Consider the following 15,313-nt stretch of genomic DNA (forward strand, 5'->3'; position numbering starts at 1 on the left):
TTTGTAACAGAAGAAAATTCTTTAAACGGGATTGGAAACATTTTGGTTTTCATAAAGTTCTCATAACTATAGAGTAGGGCTGTTAGATTTTGCCTAACAAGAAAATCACGATTATTTTCTCTCAAACCCGATTTTACGATTACGATTTCTTTGCAAAATAAAAAATAATGAAAAATGAAGTATTTTGAATGTCTTTTATTTAAACTTAATTTTTCTTTCTTTGATCTCAAAATGCCACTCAATTTAACTTAATACACACAGAACAATCCATTGGGATTAACAGCATTTTACTTACACAATAGATTTCAGATCTGTTCTTAATTTAACCAATAATGAAAGAAGAAAGTGCATATATCATCTGAAACGAAGTCATCAACATGAGAGAAGGTAGACAGTCAAGTCTGTAAACCAAACAGTCTGTCAGCAAGTCATTTTGCCAACCAGCTAGTGACTAGCCTTTCACCTTTCTCCCTGGTCTTACTTAAACATAAATCAATGATTTGTGCAAAACTGTCACTCTATAATACAATGCACTGTCAAGCTTAAGTACGGATGCATAGTCCGACTGGACCAGAGGTCCGTTGTAGAGGAAAAAAAAAAAGGGATGACTTTCAGACGTTGAGTTACTTGCTCACGGGTTGTATTGTAAATACGGGGCACACACTACACTACAGATCTATATTTGCCCGATTTATTAACCAAACGCTCACTTGCGTTTGGTCCAGACCAAAGAAGCAACTAGAATTTCTTTCACGCTCTTCTAACCACTTAGCTCTGGACCTGGTAAAAGTACCTTTAGCTAAATTAATATACATATTCCATTTCTTTCGCATTGAAAATATATTTGGCAAGCAATTCTACAATTTCCTTAAATTGTTTGTCTTTCAAAACATTATTGTTTAACTTCAATACCATCAAATATTTGTTTTTTTCTTTAGAACCTTTCAATCTTAAATGTATTACTTTGTGGTCAGACAGCAGAGCATGAGCATGAAAAACATCATATATATATTGTAACCCATTCGAAGATAACAACCAAAGATCCATTCTTGACTGTAAGGATCGACTAGAATTGGTCCATGTGTAGTCTTTGACATCATGCTTCATAAATCTCCAAGCATCTGAAAGCGTATGACTGTCACATAAAAATAAAGGGGGTTTAAATCGAGAGTTTGAAATTGTTCTTGGAGGCATTCGGCCCATTTCTTCATCTGGAGCATCATTGTAGTCTCCACCGATGACTAAAATGAACTTCTTGTATTTTTCCTTTAGGTCAGCCAGCTTAAAAGAAAGCTCTTTTGCCTGTCCAGTTCTATTTGGTCCATAAACATTGCAAATAATAAATGTCATATTATCCACTTTCACAACTAAAATGATCCATCTTCCTTCCCCAGCGACACAACATTCCAACACGTCACCATTAAACTTGTTCAATAAAACCGCAACTCCAGCTGAGTGGTTTGAGCCGTGAGAAAAAAATAATTTGTGATTTCCAGAAATCACATATCATCATTGTGTCATCATCATCATCGCTACTGTCAGGTTCACACCAAGTGAGACATTAGTAAACAATGTACACAATGAGGAGAGAAGACACTCTACAACAATAGTCTTTTTACTTGCAAGGAGAGCGCAGGGAAGTGTACGATTACAGTTCCTCAAACCCTCTGTCCGGCTCCCGCGCCTCCTCTCTTTTTATTTTCTTCGGAGTCCCTGATTACAAAGGTGTTACAGCTCTAAGGGAAAGGGGAGCGAAAGCAGCTGGAACACTATGAACTTGTTTTGTCTATGTGTGTTTGTGTGTTTGTGAGCCATTAGCATACATATGTGGAAGCAAAGCACATCAAGCAAGTTGGGCATGGATTTGGAAAAGGCTAAAGCTAAACCCACAAGTTAATAAAGCAAACAGGCCTTGTCCACAAGAATCTAACAAATGAATAATAAAATACATTATTATTCTTACATTCCCCCCTGTTTTTATATAATATAAAGCTAAACCTACAAAGCTAACAAGCTTAATTATGAAAAATCCAATACATGAATAATAAAATACATTATTATTCTTACAGCTACATTATCATATTCCTTGTAGGAAAATTATATCTGCATTACATCGTCTACAAAAAAGAAAAACAGCTTTTCGCTTTGTTCTATCACGCACACCCCTGACATTAAGATTCATTACATCAAATACTGCACATTTAGAAGAAAATATAGGTTCGTTGTTATTAGTGTATTGTGCAGTGAGGGTGCAGACAGATTGCGCTGTCTAACGTGAAATTAAAAAAATGGACGTCTAACACACTTATCATCGACGCATTACATAGACACATCATGGATGTCTAACAAACATTTAACATGGACATTTAACAAACACTTAACATGGACGTCATAACAAACAATTAACATGGACGTCTAACAAACACTTAACATGGACGTCTAACAAACAATTAACATGGACGTCTAACAAACATTAAACATGGACGTCTAACAAACAATTAACATGGACGTCTAACAAACACTTAACATGGACATCTAACAAACACTTAACATGGACGTCTAACAAACACTTATCATCCCCACCAACATAGACGTCTACATAGACATGTACATCGGGACATAACATAGACACGTATCATCGACATAACATAGACACTATCATAGACGTCTACATAGACACATACATCGACACATAACATATAACATAGACACGTTTCATGACACATAACATATTTTTGGCACAAATGGAACCCCATACAGATCGAGAGTGGTCCGACGTTTGGGGCGCATTGCAAACACAGTACAGACTACGGTATAAATTGGTTGCAAAACGCAATGGCGATCGCCTGTTATCTCACATTTTGTGGATTTCGGGCTCCTGTACTTGTTACACTTGTGCGCTACAGTGAAACTAGTGCAATCTTTTTTCGAGCCTTGTCTGTTGCTTGTGATGTAACCTGCGCGAAAAAGGCGATCCTCCCCTGTATGGGAACATTTTGATTTGATTGCTTCCAATAAGGTAAGGGAGAAAAACTACATTAATATAAATGTGACCACAGTGACTGTATTGCATATCACATATACACAGCATATCGATACAGTGACAATGCAGCTTTTCGTTTGTTCTCGTGTCTAACCTTTGTTATATCACAGGTAAAGTGTCTGTTGTGTGCAAGGGAACCTGTATACAACAATAACACCTCGTCTATGTTGAGGCACTATAGAGCCTTGCATGAGAGCAAGGAGAGCCATGAAACTAGGCCAAGCTTAGGTCAGCAAAATTAAACAGTGTATAGACAATGGTAAGATACACTTTAAAGACTCCATTACTAACATAACCTATAATTGATTTCTAATTGCAAGAGAGCAAAGATGTAGATCATTGAGGACCGTCAGCCCTTCACTATTGTGGAGGACGAAGGGTTCAGAAAGTTTGTTCAGCTTTGAACCCTACCTATGTTCTTCCCACAAGGAAGGCATGCATGTGAACACATGAAGTATTTCTTCTCATTTCCCCATAGTGGCAATTCCAATAGTTTTATATTGTTCCTTTTCAGGCTTTGAAAGCTATGGTGGACGACTGGCCAAAGAAAAAGCCAAAGAAATGGTGTCAAAGGCTTCTGCAGTTAGCCTTACAGCAGATATGTGGACATCCATGAACACAGACTCATATCTAGCTGTGACCTGACATTTTAGTGACGAACAAACATCATTGCACAGTATTGGGAGTAGAACATTTCCCCGAGACTGAAAATCTTGCCCGAGCAAAAACTGCACTCATGTCTGACTGGAGCATCACTGACAAAGTTACCTGCCTTGTAACAGATGGTGCAGCAAATTTGGGTACCTGTGTGAGGGAGCTTGATATGCGACGCACAGTTTGTGTGGCGCACACTTTTAATCATCTGCGCCTTGTGAAAGAATATTTTCTAAAGCTGCTGAAATATTGTCCCAAAAAAGAAACCGTTTAAATAGCCATTGAATTCTTACCACTGTTGACCTCTTGGGCTTCTAGACCACTTGATGGCGCCATAGAGTAAATGAAGCACCATGAAGCTTTGCTACATGTGCAAACCAATTGGCTGCAAAGCTTCATTGCTTCATAAGGCTAATGATGATTTAGCATTTTGTAGTAATGGGACGAGCAACACTGGTCCATCAGCACTGTGTCGAGATCTCAAGTGTGAAACCCCGTATTGGTGCGTGTATCGCTTTAACAAAAAATCATGTGACCAATGCAGGAGGTGTGTCGTTTGGCTGTGCTGTGTCAAATTGTGTTTATAAGGAAACAAACTGTATCGACATGTTGTGGGTTTGTTGGATGGAGATTAAACACCTTGGTTAACAAAATCCCATACATAAGTTACACGTTATCTCTAAATTTTATTTGATAATATTACTTACTCATTTGAGCCTTTACACAAACAAGCAGAATTTGAACTCTTCTGAGAGTCTTCTCATCAACAACTTCACTCAGCAAACAAATGGAGCAAATACAATACACAAAGATCACATTTTAAGTACAAAACTAGCAATTGAATAAAGATTTCATATTATTTCACAAGCTAATGTTGGGTCAGCATGCAAGTTTATCCTTTTTTACATAATGTGACCTGCAATGATTTTTGATGTACAGCAGAGGTCAGTGTTGACTGACCAACACAGTATCAATATAGTGTCAACAAAGTTCACGTACTGTGTCAATACACTCCATCAGGTATCATCAACCCATCACTAACTCGCATTTTGTGCCTCGCCCTCGAAGGATTAGCAGATGCCTGGAGCTAAAAATAAAAACCCAGATTGTTGATGTGATGAATAGAAATTGACTTTGCTCAGCAGTACATATAGTAAAAAGGAGTAATTACCGTTCCCGAGGTGGATGCAATTGTAAAACATGTTTGGCTGTATATATAGCCAGCGTATTTGCACACCTGAGGCCAATCACTAATTACCAGGTGGAGCAAGAGGGGGGGGGGGCTACCCGTCGCTTGGAGAGTTCCCCTTAGTCCCAAAACCCCCCGACTACACATTAAACACCAGTCAGGATATTTACAGAGACTGAAGTGGGAATGAGGAGACGTGCACATTTATTTGGATGAGGAATGGCCCCAGTTTTTTCAACCTACAACACGGTGTCCAATTTGGAACGTAACAGCTGAAATGGTGCATTCCAATGCGGCCACACTCGGCTGTGGAGTCGGATGCGCACGTTCAATGTGCAATGTTCGATGAGGTCTTCGCCGAAGCTGGCGGCTGCAAGTGGTGTCGGGACAACGAACGCACACGACTGCTTGGGAGGCAACCCCGCGACATGAAGATCGACGCAGGCTGGATGGACAGTAAGGAATGTTGTTTTGCTAACGCCTTTGGTTTTAGCATAACAGTATATTATTATAATATCACCACAGTTGATACATCTGAACGTGAGAGTGGAATGTTTTTGTGTGCATGAGGCCCCTGTTCTCTTAGAAAAAAAAAAGGGGGGGGGGGGTCTTAGGGGGAGGAAACCAACAACATCGAAATCTGCCCCAGAGAACCCCACTGGGCTTTGTCCTGCGTGCCTAATGGCAAGTCCACTCCTGGTCATGACAACAGTGTGTAGCAATGCATGTTTGTGTGTGTGCGCATGAGGGTGATGTGACCCAAATGGAGAGTTCACAAGTGTGTCTGTTTGTGCCCATTGAGTGTGTGCAACTGCAGAGTGCGGCTTGGTCTTAATCTGTCGTTGCCTCATATGGTTTTTGCACGTGTGACTGTGTGTCAGATTTAGCTCTCTGTCACAGGAGCTGCAGATCCTAATGTCGCTCCGAAGAGACGGACCGCTGATTACTTTTTTCACTCATAATTGGAAACCCTTTAATGCAAACAAACACACACGGCAGGAATAGAAAAAAGGATCAGCTTGTGAAACACAAAAGAAGAAAAGGTACGTCAACACTTCATGTTCATGTTTTTCCTTGTGTGTAAACATATTTCAATATTTAACCCCTCTGTTATGTTGCGAGTCAAATTGACTTAAACAAAATTGATGTAAAAATCCGGAAGGAAATGTAACATAGCCTACAATAACTCTGAAAACAATGGCCTTGTTTTTGTTTATTTTATTATTCATCCATTTTCGGTAGTGCTTGTCCACATCAGGGTTGCGTGTGAACCTTGGACCGGTCTTTTTATTATAATATATTGGCAGAAGGATGATGAGGATGGATACGGCTTCCAAGCAAGGGAGGTAGAGGGAGACCTACAAACTTGGACAAAATTGTTGGTTTAGGTGCACTTGTTTTAATGAAAATTAACCAATGAGAATCAGACATTGCTTTTGAATTGTGGCTCACCAGAATTATTTTAAAATACAAACTCATGAAACATGCCGGACTAAAAATGATGGTACCCTTAATAATTTGTTTTGAGGTCATTACTGCAATTTTTGTTACTTTCAATGAGACTTCTGCCCCTCTCAGCTGGTGTTTGAGTGGACCGCACTCTTCGTGAGTAAACTGCTTCACTTGTGCCAGGTTTGAATGGTAAAGCACCCTCCATAGAGCAAGTTTCTGCTCCTACCACGGATGTTCATGTCATGTCATCTTCCAAACCGCTCATCCTATACAGGGTCGCGGGTAGTTGCTGGAGCCTATCCCAGCCGTCAATGGGCGAAGGCAGACTACACCCCGAACTGGTCGCCAGCCAGTCGCAGGGCACACATAGACACTGTCACTGAGCGGGAATCGATCCCACGCTGCCCGCACAGAACTCAGGCGTGTGTACCACTACACTATCAGTGACCTCCACGGATGTTCAATAGCATTTAAATCAAGAAGGCGCTTTAGAATAGTCCAATGTTTTGCTCTTAGCCATTGTTGGGTGTGTTTAGCTGTGTGTCGGGTAATTATCCTATTGCAAGACCGATGAACTGCAACTGAGACCAAGCTTAATGACACTGGGCAGCTAATTTCTCCTTGTAACATCTTGATAGTCTTGATTTTCATTGCACCCTGCACAGATTCAAGACACCCTTTGCTAGGTGTAGCAAAGCAGCACCAGGACATAGCCTAGCCTGCTCCATGTTTCACAGTAGGGACAGTGTTCTTTACTTGGAAACATATTTTTTTGCGTCTGTGAGCATAGACCTGATGTGCCTTGCCAAAAAATTCCACTTATGCCTCATCTGTCCATAGAACATTCTCCCGCAACCAATACAGTATGGCTTGTCAAAACACAGTGTGGATTCTTTTTACTTTTTATTTCTATTTGATTTCTTTTCTACAGCGGTGTCCTGCTTGGTCGTCTCCAGTGATGTCCACTTTGGCTGGAACAACGACAGATGATGCGATTCATATATCTATTTTTACAATTTGTCATCAATTTTCCTCCTGTAGTCATGTTTAGGGTAGAGCAGGGGCATAGCCAGAAAAATGGCTGTGCGTGCATCTGTCATTCTTTATGATAATTATTTCTTGGCCATGTTGTTTACTTGCTATGGTGTGAAGCTAACAATTTTGATGGACTTTGACTGTAAGAATTTAATGTTATTTCTCTTCTTTACTTAAAAAAAGATTTTAGAGTTTTCATTCATGCAACAAGTGCAGAAATTAGAAGTATTGACCTGTCTTCTGAAACTGAGCCATGATTGGTCGTTACCTGAGCCCTGAGCAGTTGTGATGTCATTTTCTGTCGACAGAAGTGACAAAATGGCTGCCCCCAGAGATGGCTAAAAACGGGTTCATTAACTCTTATTCCACAAACCTAATATTTATCAGAATGCCTTGTTTTAACTAGTGGGCCTGCTGGGAACATATTTTGAAGAAAAAAAAATGTGTTGGGTTGACTTCAGCTTTAAACTTAATCGATTCTGTCCCCAGCACATTTTTAAGACTAAACACTACCACAACACTCGTCTTTCATTCGTTTATAAAGTTTTCTATACTTGTTCCGTTTCTTTTATTTATTTTTGGGCACAAACACAATCATTTACACTCACATTTGTGCTCTATCAAGTGGGAAGTGAAACCACACCGAAGTCAGGTGACTGCACCACTACCTCAACCAGAGCCATAGAAGACCGCATTTGTTTCATGTTTGAAAATGAAGTCAGACAATATATGAAAACAACTGTACACTCCACAAATAGGAATGCACTCAAGATTCTGTATTTATGAGAGCGTTATATTTTTGTAGAATATATTTATTTTCCTGTTTGTTTGTCTCCGCTTGGCTGTTATTTTGATGTGTTGAACTGTGTTCTTGAATAAAGCCATGTCATGTCATCTTCCAAAGCGCTTATCCTATACAGGGTCGCGGGGAGTTGCTGGAGCCTATCCCAGCCGTCAATGGGCGAAGGCAGACTACACCCCGAACTGGTCGCCAGCCAGTCGCAGGGCACACATAGACACTGTCACTGAGCGGGAATCGATCCCACGCTGCCCGCACACAACTCAGGCGTGTGTACCACTACACTATCAGCGGACTCTTGAATAAAGCATTTTAGATAAATAAAATAAATAAATACCTTTTTTAAAATAAATACTTGTACAGTTAGCTAGGTAACCGAGTGTGACCAGCTATGGTTATATGATTTGGCTGAGATATGGGCATTATATGGCTGACTTTTGGTAACCAGATGTGGCTGTCATTCATTGAGGTATGTGGGCCAAGTGCAGGTGGGTTTTGCTATTTATTTTGCTAGCTGGGCTTCTTCTGCAGACGTCAGTCGACGCGCGCGTCGTAATGGTGTGCGTGCACGTGTGTGGGAGTGTGACGCTGTAATACAATTCTTACGTCTGTGATGTAAAATAATACTTTGTGTAGAAAGAAACAATGAAACTGCATTTAAGGGTGGAAGAAGACTGGCTATACATACATGGCCCAGAATCCTAAATTGATTTCTGGGCCAGATACTTCACTCAAGAACTGGCCCACATCTTGTTTGCCAGAGTCAAGACAGTGCCTCCTTTGCCGGTCCTGGGCCATGTTCGGTTCACATGCCGTATGCCAGTGCCGACTGACTACCCCCTGTGCCACCTTCATGCCAGATCTGGCCCAAATGCGTTTTGCTATGTGGGAATTGTCACCATTATTAAAAGTGAACTGTTTTAAAGCAACATGAAATCATACAATTGGTCATCAATCAACAGGAAGTGCGGCGCAGACGTTATGTCTCTGAGCCAGCTACAGCGGGGCAGCGGTGGAAGCTGTGGCGGTGCTGAGCGGGAGCTGGGCCTCGCCACTCTGGAGAAGCAGCTGATGTGTCCCATCTGCCTGGAGCTCCTCCACAAGCCCATCGTCATCCTGCCGTGCCAGCACAACCTGTGCAGGAGTTGTGCTAATGAACTGTACCAGGTCAGTGCTTTCGTACTGTAGATGCAGCCAAAATGTTTGCTTGATGCTTCCTAATGCAAGACAACTAGCGGAGCCTTAGCTTGTGTACATTCCCATGACAACCAACCACCTCAGAAACACATAAATGTTTTCCTCGCATACACCACCACACTATTGTCAAACAGCAAGATAGAAAAAACAAGCATGCCAACCCACTAGTGGGTGGCGTCACTTTAGAAATCGCTGCTGCACAATGCAAAAGAAATTCATTTAGTCGATTTTCTGTAGCGCTAGTCTTCATTAGGGTAGCCCTCGCTGTGCAAAGGAGAGATTCCGCCGTTCCTTCTTGCCTGCTGCTGTCAGACTCTTTAACAAGAACATTGTGTCGTCTCTACAAACTGGCGGACATTAGTGCAATTGTGCAGTCCTGCACCTGAGCTCATATCGTGCAATACCCAATATTCCCCACTACTGTAATACCGTGCAATACTCAACATTCCCCACTACTGTTAGTCTAGTTTTATTTTTATCCAATGCTGTCCCTTACATTTCACTACAGCACTGCAGCACTGTCACTTACTTAGAGTATTTTTTCCTCTGTACTATGTACAGGCCGAAATGAGTGTTCCTCATACTTTTTATGTAGATGTAGGTTGGTGTGTATATACATTTGTATATACACATGTTACTGCGTATATTTACATAGGTTTGATCCTAAATGTTTGCCGTCAATGTTATACATTAATGGCCACATTATCCCGCCGTCCCTGTGTGACCTATATCTTTGCTGCTGTAACAATGAAAATTTCCCCACTGTGGGATCAATAAAGGCATTCTTATTCTTAAAAACCACTTCTGAGAGAGAACATGAACCAAAGAGAGCAAAAAGCGATGAGGACAGCAATTAAAAGGTAAATGACCATCACTTTTATTCTTTCAATCACAATCAGTCAATCACATTTTATTTATATAGCACTTTTCATACATACAGATGCAGCTCAAAGTGCTGTAAAACATCCAAAGCAAAACATAAGAGAATAAATGAATAAATTAAAAATCCGTTCACGCCCTCCCTCCCAACAAACCCAAGACAGATATCCATTAGTACATCAGCACTCATTCACACACACCCACACAAAGTGCACAACCTGATAAAATGTGTTAAAACGACATGACAAGGCACAGAGAAACCATATGAGGAAAGGGTACCCAAGGGGAGCTCTCCGCGCCGAGGGGAATAACAGCCCACGGCCACAGGGGCGCCACCACCATAGAGACCCCAGCCCGGATTAGACAGGCGGAGGGACTTATTTAAATCAGAACTAGTTAAAAGTTCAAAGGTGGAGAAGAGAACTCTGGGGTTGTTTTTATTGAATGTAATGAGGTTTTAGAAATACGAAGATCTTGCCAGTTTGACTGTTTTATCGTAGGATTTCAGTTGTTCGCATAATATTTCATAGTGTACTGTAAGTTTACTTTTTCTCCACCTCCTCTCTGCACTCCTGCATTTTCTCTTTGATGTTTTGATTGCATTGTTTCTCCACGGGGGTACAGTCTTTGTTTTTGTTGTTTTAATTAAAAGTGGAGCTACTGAATCTAATGATGATTTATGATTTACGTTAAAATTGTCAACAATAAGATCACAGGGTGCAGGTAAAATGTCAGCAGGAGTGCTTTTTAAGATCTTGATAAAATTTGCAGCCACCTCAGAAGATAGGTAGCGTTTCTTCACTGTTCTCACTGCTAGATGGTTAAAACTGGCGATGTTATAATAGACACAGTAGTGGTCTGACACTGCCAAGTCAACAACAGAGGACACACCAGCAGACAAGCCATAGGTTATAACCAAATCCAGGGTGTGTCCTCCGTTGTGAGTTGGCTGCAAGACGTGCTGTTTAAAATCCAAGCAATATAAAAGGTTTAAAAAATCTCTGGATAGTGGGTCCGAGATGTTGTCCATGTGTATATTAAAATCGCCAGTTATTAAAATCCTGTTATAACTGGAATATAAAATAGATGAAAATTCTGTCATAAAAGAAGTGGAATGATGGGGAGGTAATGCAGAGAATAGGGGGACTGCTAAAAACAAAGGCATGGTGTTCAAATGATACTAAAAATGATCTCCTTTGATAAAAGAGTATTAATAAAAATTGATGCAGTCCCGCCTCCTCTTTTCCCATCCCTTGTAGAAAATAAAAAGTTAAAATTCGGTGGGCAAGCCTCGGTGAGAGCAACTGGAGCATCTGTACCAAGCCATGTCTCAGATAAAAGTATACCATGTCAATTATTGTCTAAAATCCGGTCGTTTATGATAAAAGTTTTGTTTAAAAGGGAGCGCACGTTCAGCACGGCCAGATTAATTATTGTGCTGGACATGCGCTCATGGTGGTATGGATGAGCAGTATTAACATATACTAGATTACCACTGTTAAAACCACATTGTTTGTGTGTGCGAGGGAAGCGTCTGCCGGTGATGGTTTCAATGGGAAAGCTGTCCGATGGTGGTAATGATAATGGGGGCCTGCAGGGGGAGCTTGTGAGGGTGGTGGTACTGTGAGCAGCTTGTATTGGCTTATAGGTGATGGTAGTGACATTGTCATTGCAGTGTTTATGAGTAGAATAAGAAATATGATTGGTAAACAAGAGTCAGCTGGGAGTGGAATTGGTAACGACATGGTGGATGTTAGCGGCTAAAATCTTGCTACCAAGAGAGTTCGGATGAACACCATCCGGCTGGTAACAAGACGGGCGATTCCAGAATAGGTTAAAATTGTCAATAAAAGCAAAGTCAAGGTGGCCACAAGTGCGTAGGAGCCACGTGTTCAAGCTTAAAAGGCGGCTGAAGCTCTCGACTCCGCGAGACAATGCCGGCAAAATGCCATTCACCCAGACCGACAGACCACAGGTCCTTAGCAAGGCAAAGAGGGTGTGAAAGTCTCTCTTCGTCTGCTCAGACTGTCAGGGAATGATCTCGTTCGTCCCCACGTGAACGATGCGCCGGGTTATGGATGATGGCAGAGAGTCAAGAACACCCGGCAGGATGTTAACTATGTCCATGACTTTTGCTGCGGGAAAACAGCGGGTGACGCAGCCGGGATAGTGAGTACGTCTAATGGTGCTGTCGCCAATTATAACGGTGGTTGGTGGGTGACGTGAGGAGGGAACGCCAAGGGACTCACCGCCGGCGGGAGATTCACGACCCCACTGTCCAGGATGGCTCCGCCGAGGCCGAGTGATGACGGTGGATGACACCGGTGAGTGTCGCTGATGATGCCGGTGATGTCGGCCACTCGTGTACCGGGACACCGCGTCCCGGAGCAGCCCGGCGCGTGAGTGGACGGCCGGGCCACCGGCGGACCCGCCCAACATGGGGTTCCCGGCCGAGGTCGTCGCCGTAGGTGGCGGGGAATCCGAGGGAGCCCCTGGGAGCACAGCCCCAGCGTCGGACGTAGCAGTCGGTGTCTCCGACTGCCGTAGTGCAGTGATGGGAACAGGAGACTCACTTGCCAGGGCAGCGAACCGATTCCCCAGGACCAGTTGGGGGTGGTGGGGTGGCTCCCCGGCCCGGGACACCACCTCAACCCAGGTGTCACTTTGCAGCAGTTTCGAGCAGGATGGCAGGCAATCGGATCCCACCTCGCCGTGTCCGAGAGGCCAGCCAGCCGCCTCAGCCGTCATTGTTGCCGACAGGATCTCACGAGCGTGCTTCCTCATGACCACCGCGGAGAGTTCGGGGAAACGGGTCGCAAAGCAAGAGATGACCGATACTTTCTCATGGACCTCTGAGAGACCACGAATATCCCTTCTTAGGTCAAAGATTGTTTTATTTGCCTTCTCCAGCAGGCTATTGTGTTCGGCGCTGTCGTCTGAAGGCATTTTAATACACGAGCACCAAGATAGCCCCAAGCTAGCCGTCGTAAGCTAGCTGTATGCTAGTCCGTGAGATCAAGCGATTAACTGATTCCCCCCCCCAAAAAAATTTAAAAATATGATAAAAATAGTCTCCAAAAAAGTAAAAACGCAATGCGCAGGTGAGGAAGACTCGAAGGAAAAAGTGCAGAAGTGCAATCGTTACCATCCACACCTCCAAGCTCTGACGAGACCACTCCTCCTCCGTGACCGCCCTCACAGAATATCACCTCCAGCTGCGCTATCAAGTGACAGGTGCCCTTGTTGTGTCTATAACTCACACTCTTTACTCTATTCTTATTTTTTTTACATGCTCAACTCTCATTTATTATGCAATAATCTAATTGTAACATGTATTCGTTTTGATGCATTTTTATGCTTTATAAAACATTTATGTCTGAATTTTGGGGTGCTTGGAACGGATTAGGGAATTTAGATGGAAAACACGTCTCTACTTACAAATTTTGTAGTTAAGAAATATCTTCCAGAACCAATTAATTTTGTACGTAGGGGTACCACTGTATTGACTTTATATTTTATTTCAATTTAATCACACTTGAAACATGAAGCTTAAAGTGGACATTTATGGTGATAGTAGTAATTCAGCCATGGTTCAGATCGATTCATTTTCTACTCATGGTTATGATGTGACGATGAAAGGCATTTTGGGTTGAGGGTTTGTAATCATCAATGTTCAATATAGTTTTAAAAAACCAAGAAAGAAGGGTAACATCATAACACGCTGCATCATTAAACCCACCAAGGAAATGCTGTAGGGCGGCACGGTGGTCGACTGGTTAGCACGTCCGCCTTACAGTTCAGAGGTCGTGGGTTCGATCCCGGCTCCGGCCTCCCTGTGTGGAGTTTGCATGTTCTCCCCGTGCCTGCGTGGGTTTCCTCCGGGTACTCCGGTTTCCTCCCACATTCCAAAAACATGCATGGTAAGTTGATTGGATACTCTAAATTGCCCCTAGGTGTGATTGTGAGTGCGGATGTTTGTCTCTGTGTGCCCTGCGATTGGCTGGCAACCAATTCAGGGTGTCCCCCACCTACTGCCCAAAGACAGCTGGGATAGGCTCCAGCACGCCCCGTGACCCTTGTGAGGATAAGCGGTACAGATAATGGATGGATGGATGGATGGAAATGCTGTAGTTAAAAAAAAAAAAGAAAAAAGAAGCCGCTTAGGGGTCAAGAATCCGTTTGGGCAGAGTTAAACATTTAGATGGGCACCCACGTTGAGCCACGCTTTGAAGTGCGCTCCATAGGCAGAGCTTACACTGTCAGAGACCCAGCCCTATGCAAGGGTAGCGTTATGTTGATAATGTACATTGATATCACCAGAGCTGGGCATTTTACAAAAAAATTGCGGTCCATTTATCAATTTCTGCCTGCAGCATGGGCACCCTTCCACTATCAGTCTATCCACCTTTTTGTCTGGCTGAACCAAATAGTAGTCGCCTTTAGGCCGGTCCAACTATCATTTTAAACAGGCTTTTGTTCGCGTTTCCGTCTACCAACTTTGACCAATTTCCAATCGCAGCTATCAAAAAACCTCAGCCGTGGTGAACAGGAAACAGAAGCCTTGTAAAAAAGTTGTGCACCAGAGACCAGTTCAAATTAACGTAGGAGTGGCTATGGCGGACGTTCGTGTGACAATGATTACACACGAAATGGTCATATTTTTTCTACCCGCTTTTTTTCCCCCGCTTTGTCAACCACATATGCCAAATAAACTTTTCAATTTGTTTATGAGGAGTATATGAAAATACAAAATGCAAACACAGCTCAGGTTGGAATTTTTTTATGCACAGTATGCATTTGGTGTGCATTGAGAGCCTGAGAGCAGCACCCAATTGCTCACATGCGCAGCATAGAGGGAACATTGCCGTCATGTATTTCAATGGACTTATATGGAGCTGAAAATATTAAATATACATATAAAGTCAATGAAGTGAATAAGTGAAATCTTTGATTAATCCTCTTTGTGTGGCATTGTCAAACTGACGCGTGTTATATGTCCATCCATCCACCCATTCTCTATACCGCTTATCCTCACAAGGGTCGCGGGGCGTGCTGGAGCCTATTC

At 42.6% G+C, this 15,313-nt stretch overlaps 1 protein-coding gene across 2 annotated transcripts in view; it reads left to right on the forward strand.

Annotated features, from left to right (window-relative positions):
* Positions 1 to 5,799: 5,799 nt before the first annotated feature.
* LOC147152454 (tripartite motif-containing protein 54-like) overlaps positions 5,800 to 15,313 on the forward strand; it is a 43,543-nt gene continuing 34,029 nt past the window's right edge. For both annotated transcript variants that reach the window (XM_086042494.1, XM_086042505.1), the window contains exons 1-2: positions 5,800 to 5,929; positions 9,135 to 9,339. In XM_086042494.1, the coding sequence (XP_085898620.1) occupies positions 9,154 to 9,339 (186 nt within the window). In that variant the 5' untranslated portion in view covers positions 5,800 to 5,929; positions 9,135 to 9,153. The remainder of the gene's footprint in view (positions 5,930 to 9,134; positions 9,340 to 15,313) is intronic.

Source organism: Filicampus tigris, chromosome 1 (genome assembly GCF_054856515.1).
Source record: "Filicampus tigris isolate MCC_2025a chromosome 1, RoL_Ftig_1.0, whole genome shotgun sequence".
Taxonomy (NCBI): Eukaryota; Metazoa; Chordata; class Actinopteri; order Syngnathiformes; family Syngnathidae; genus Filicampus; species Filicampus tigris.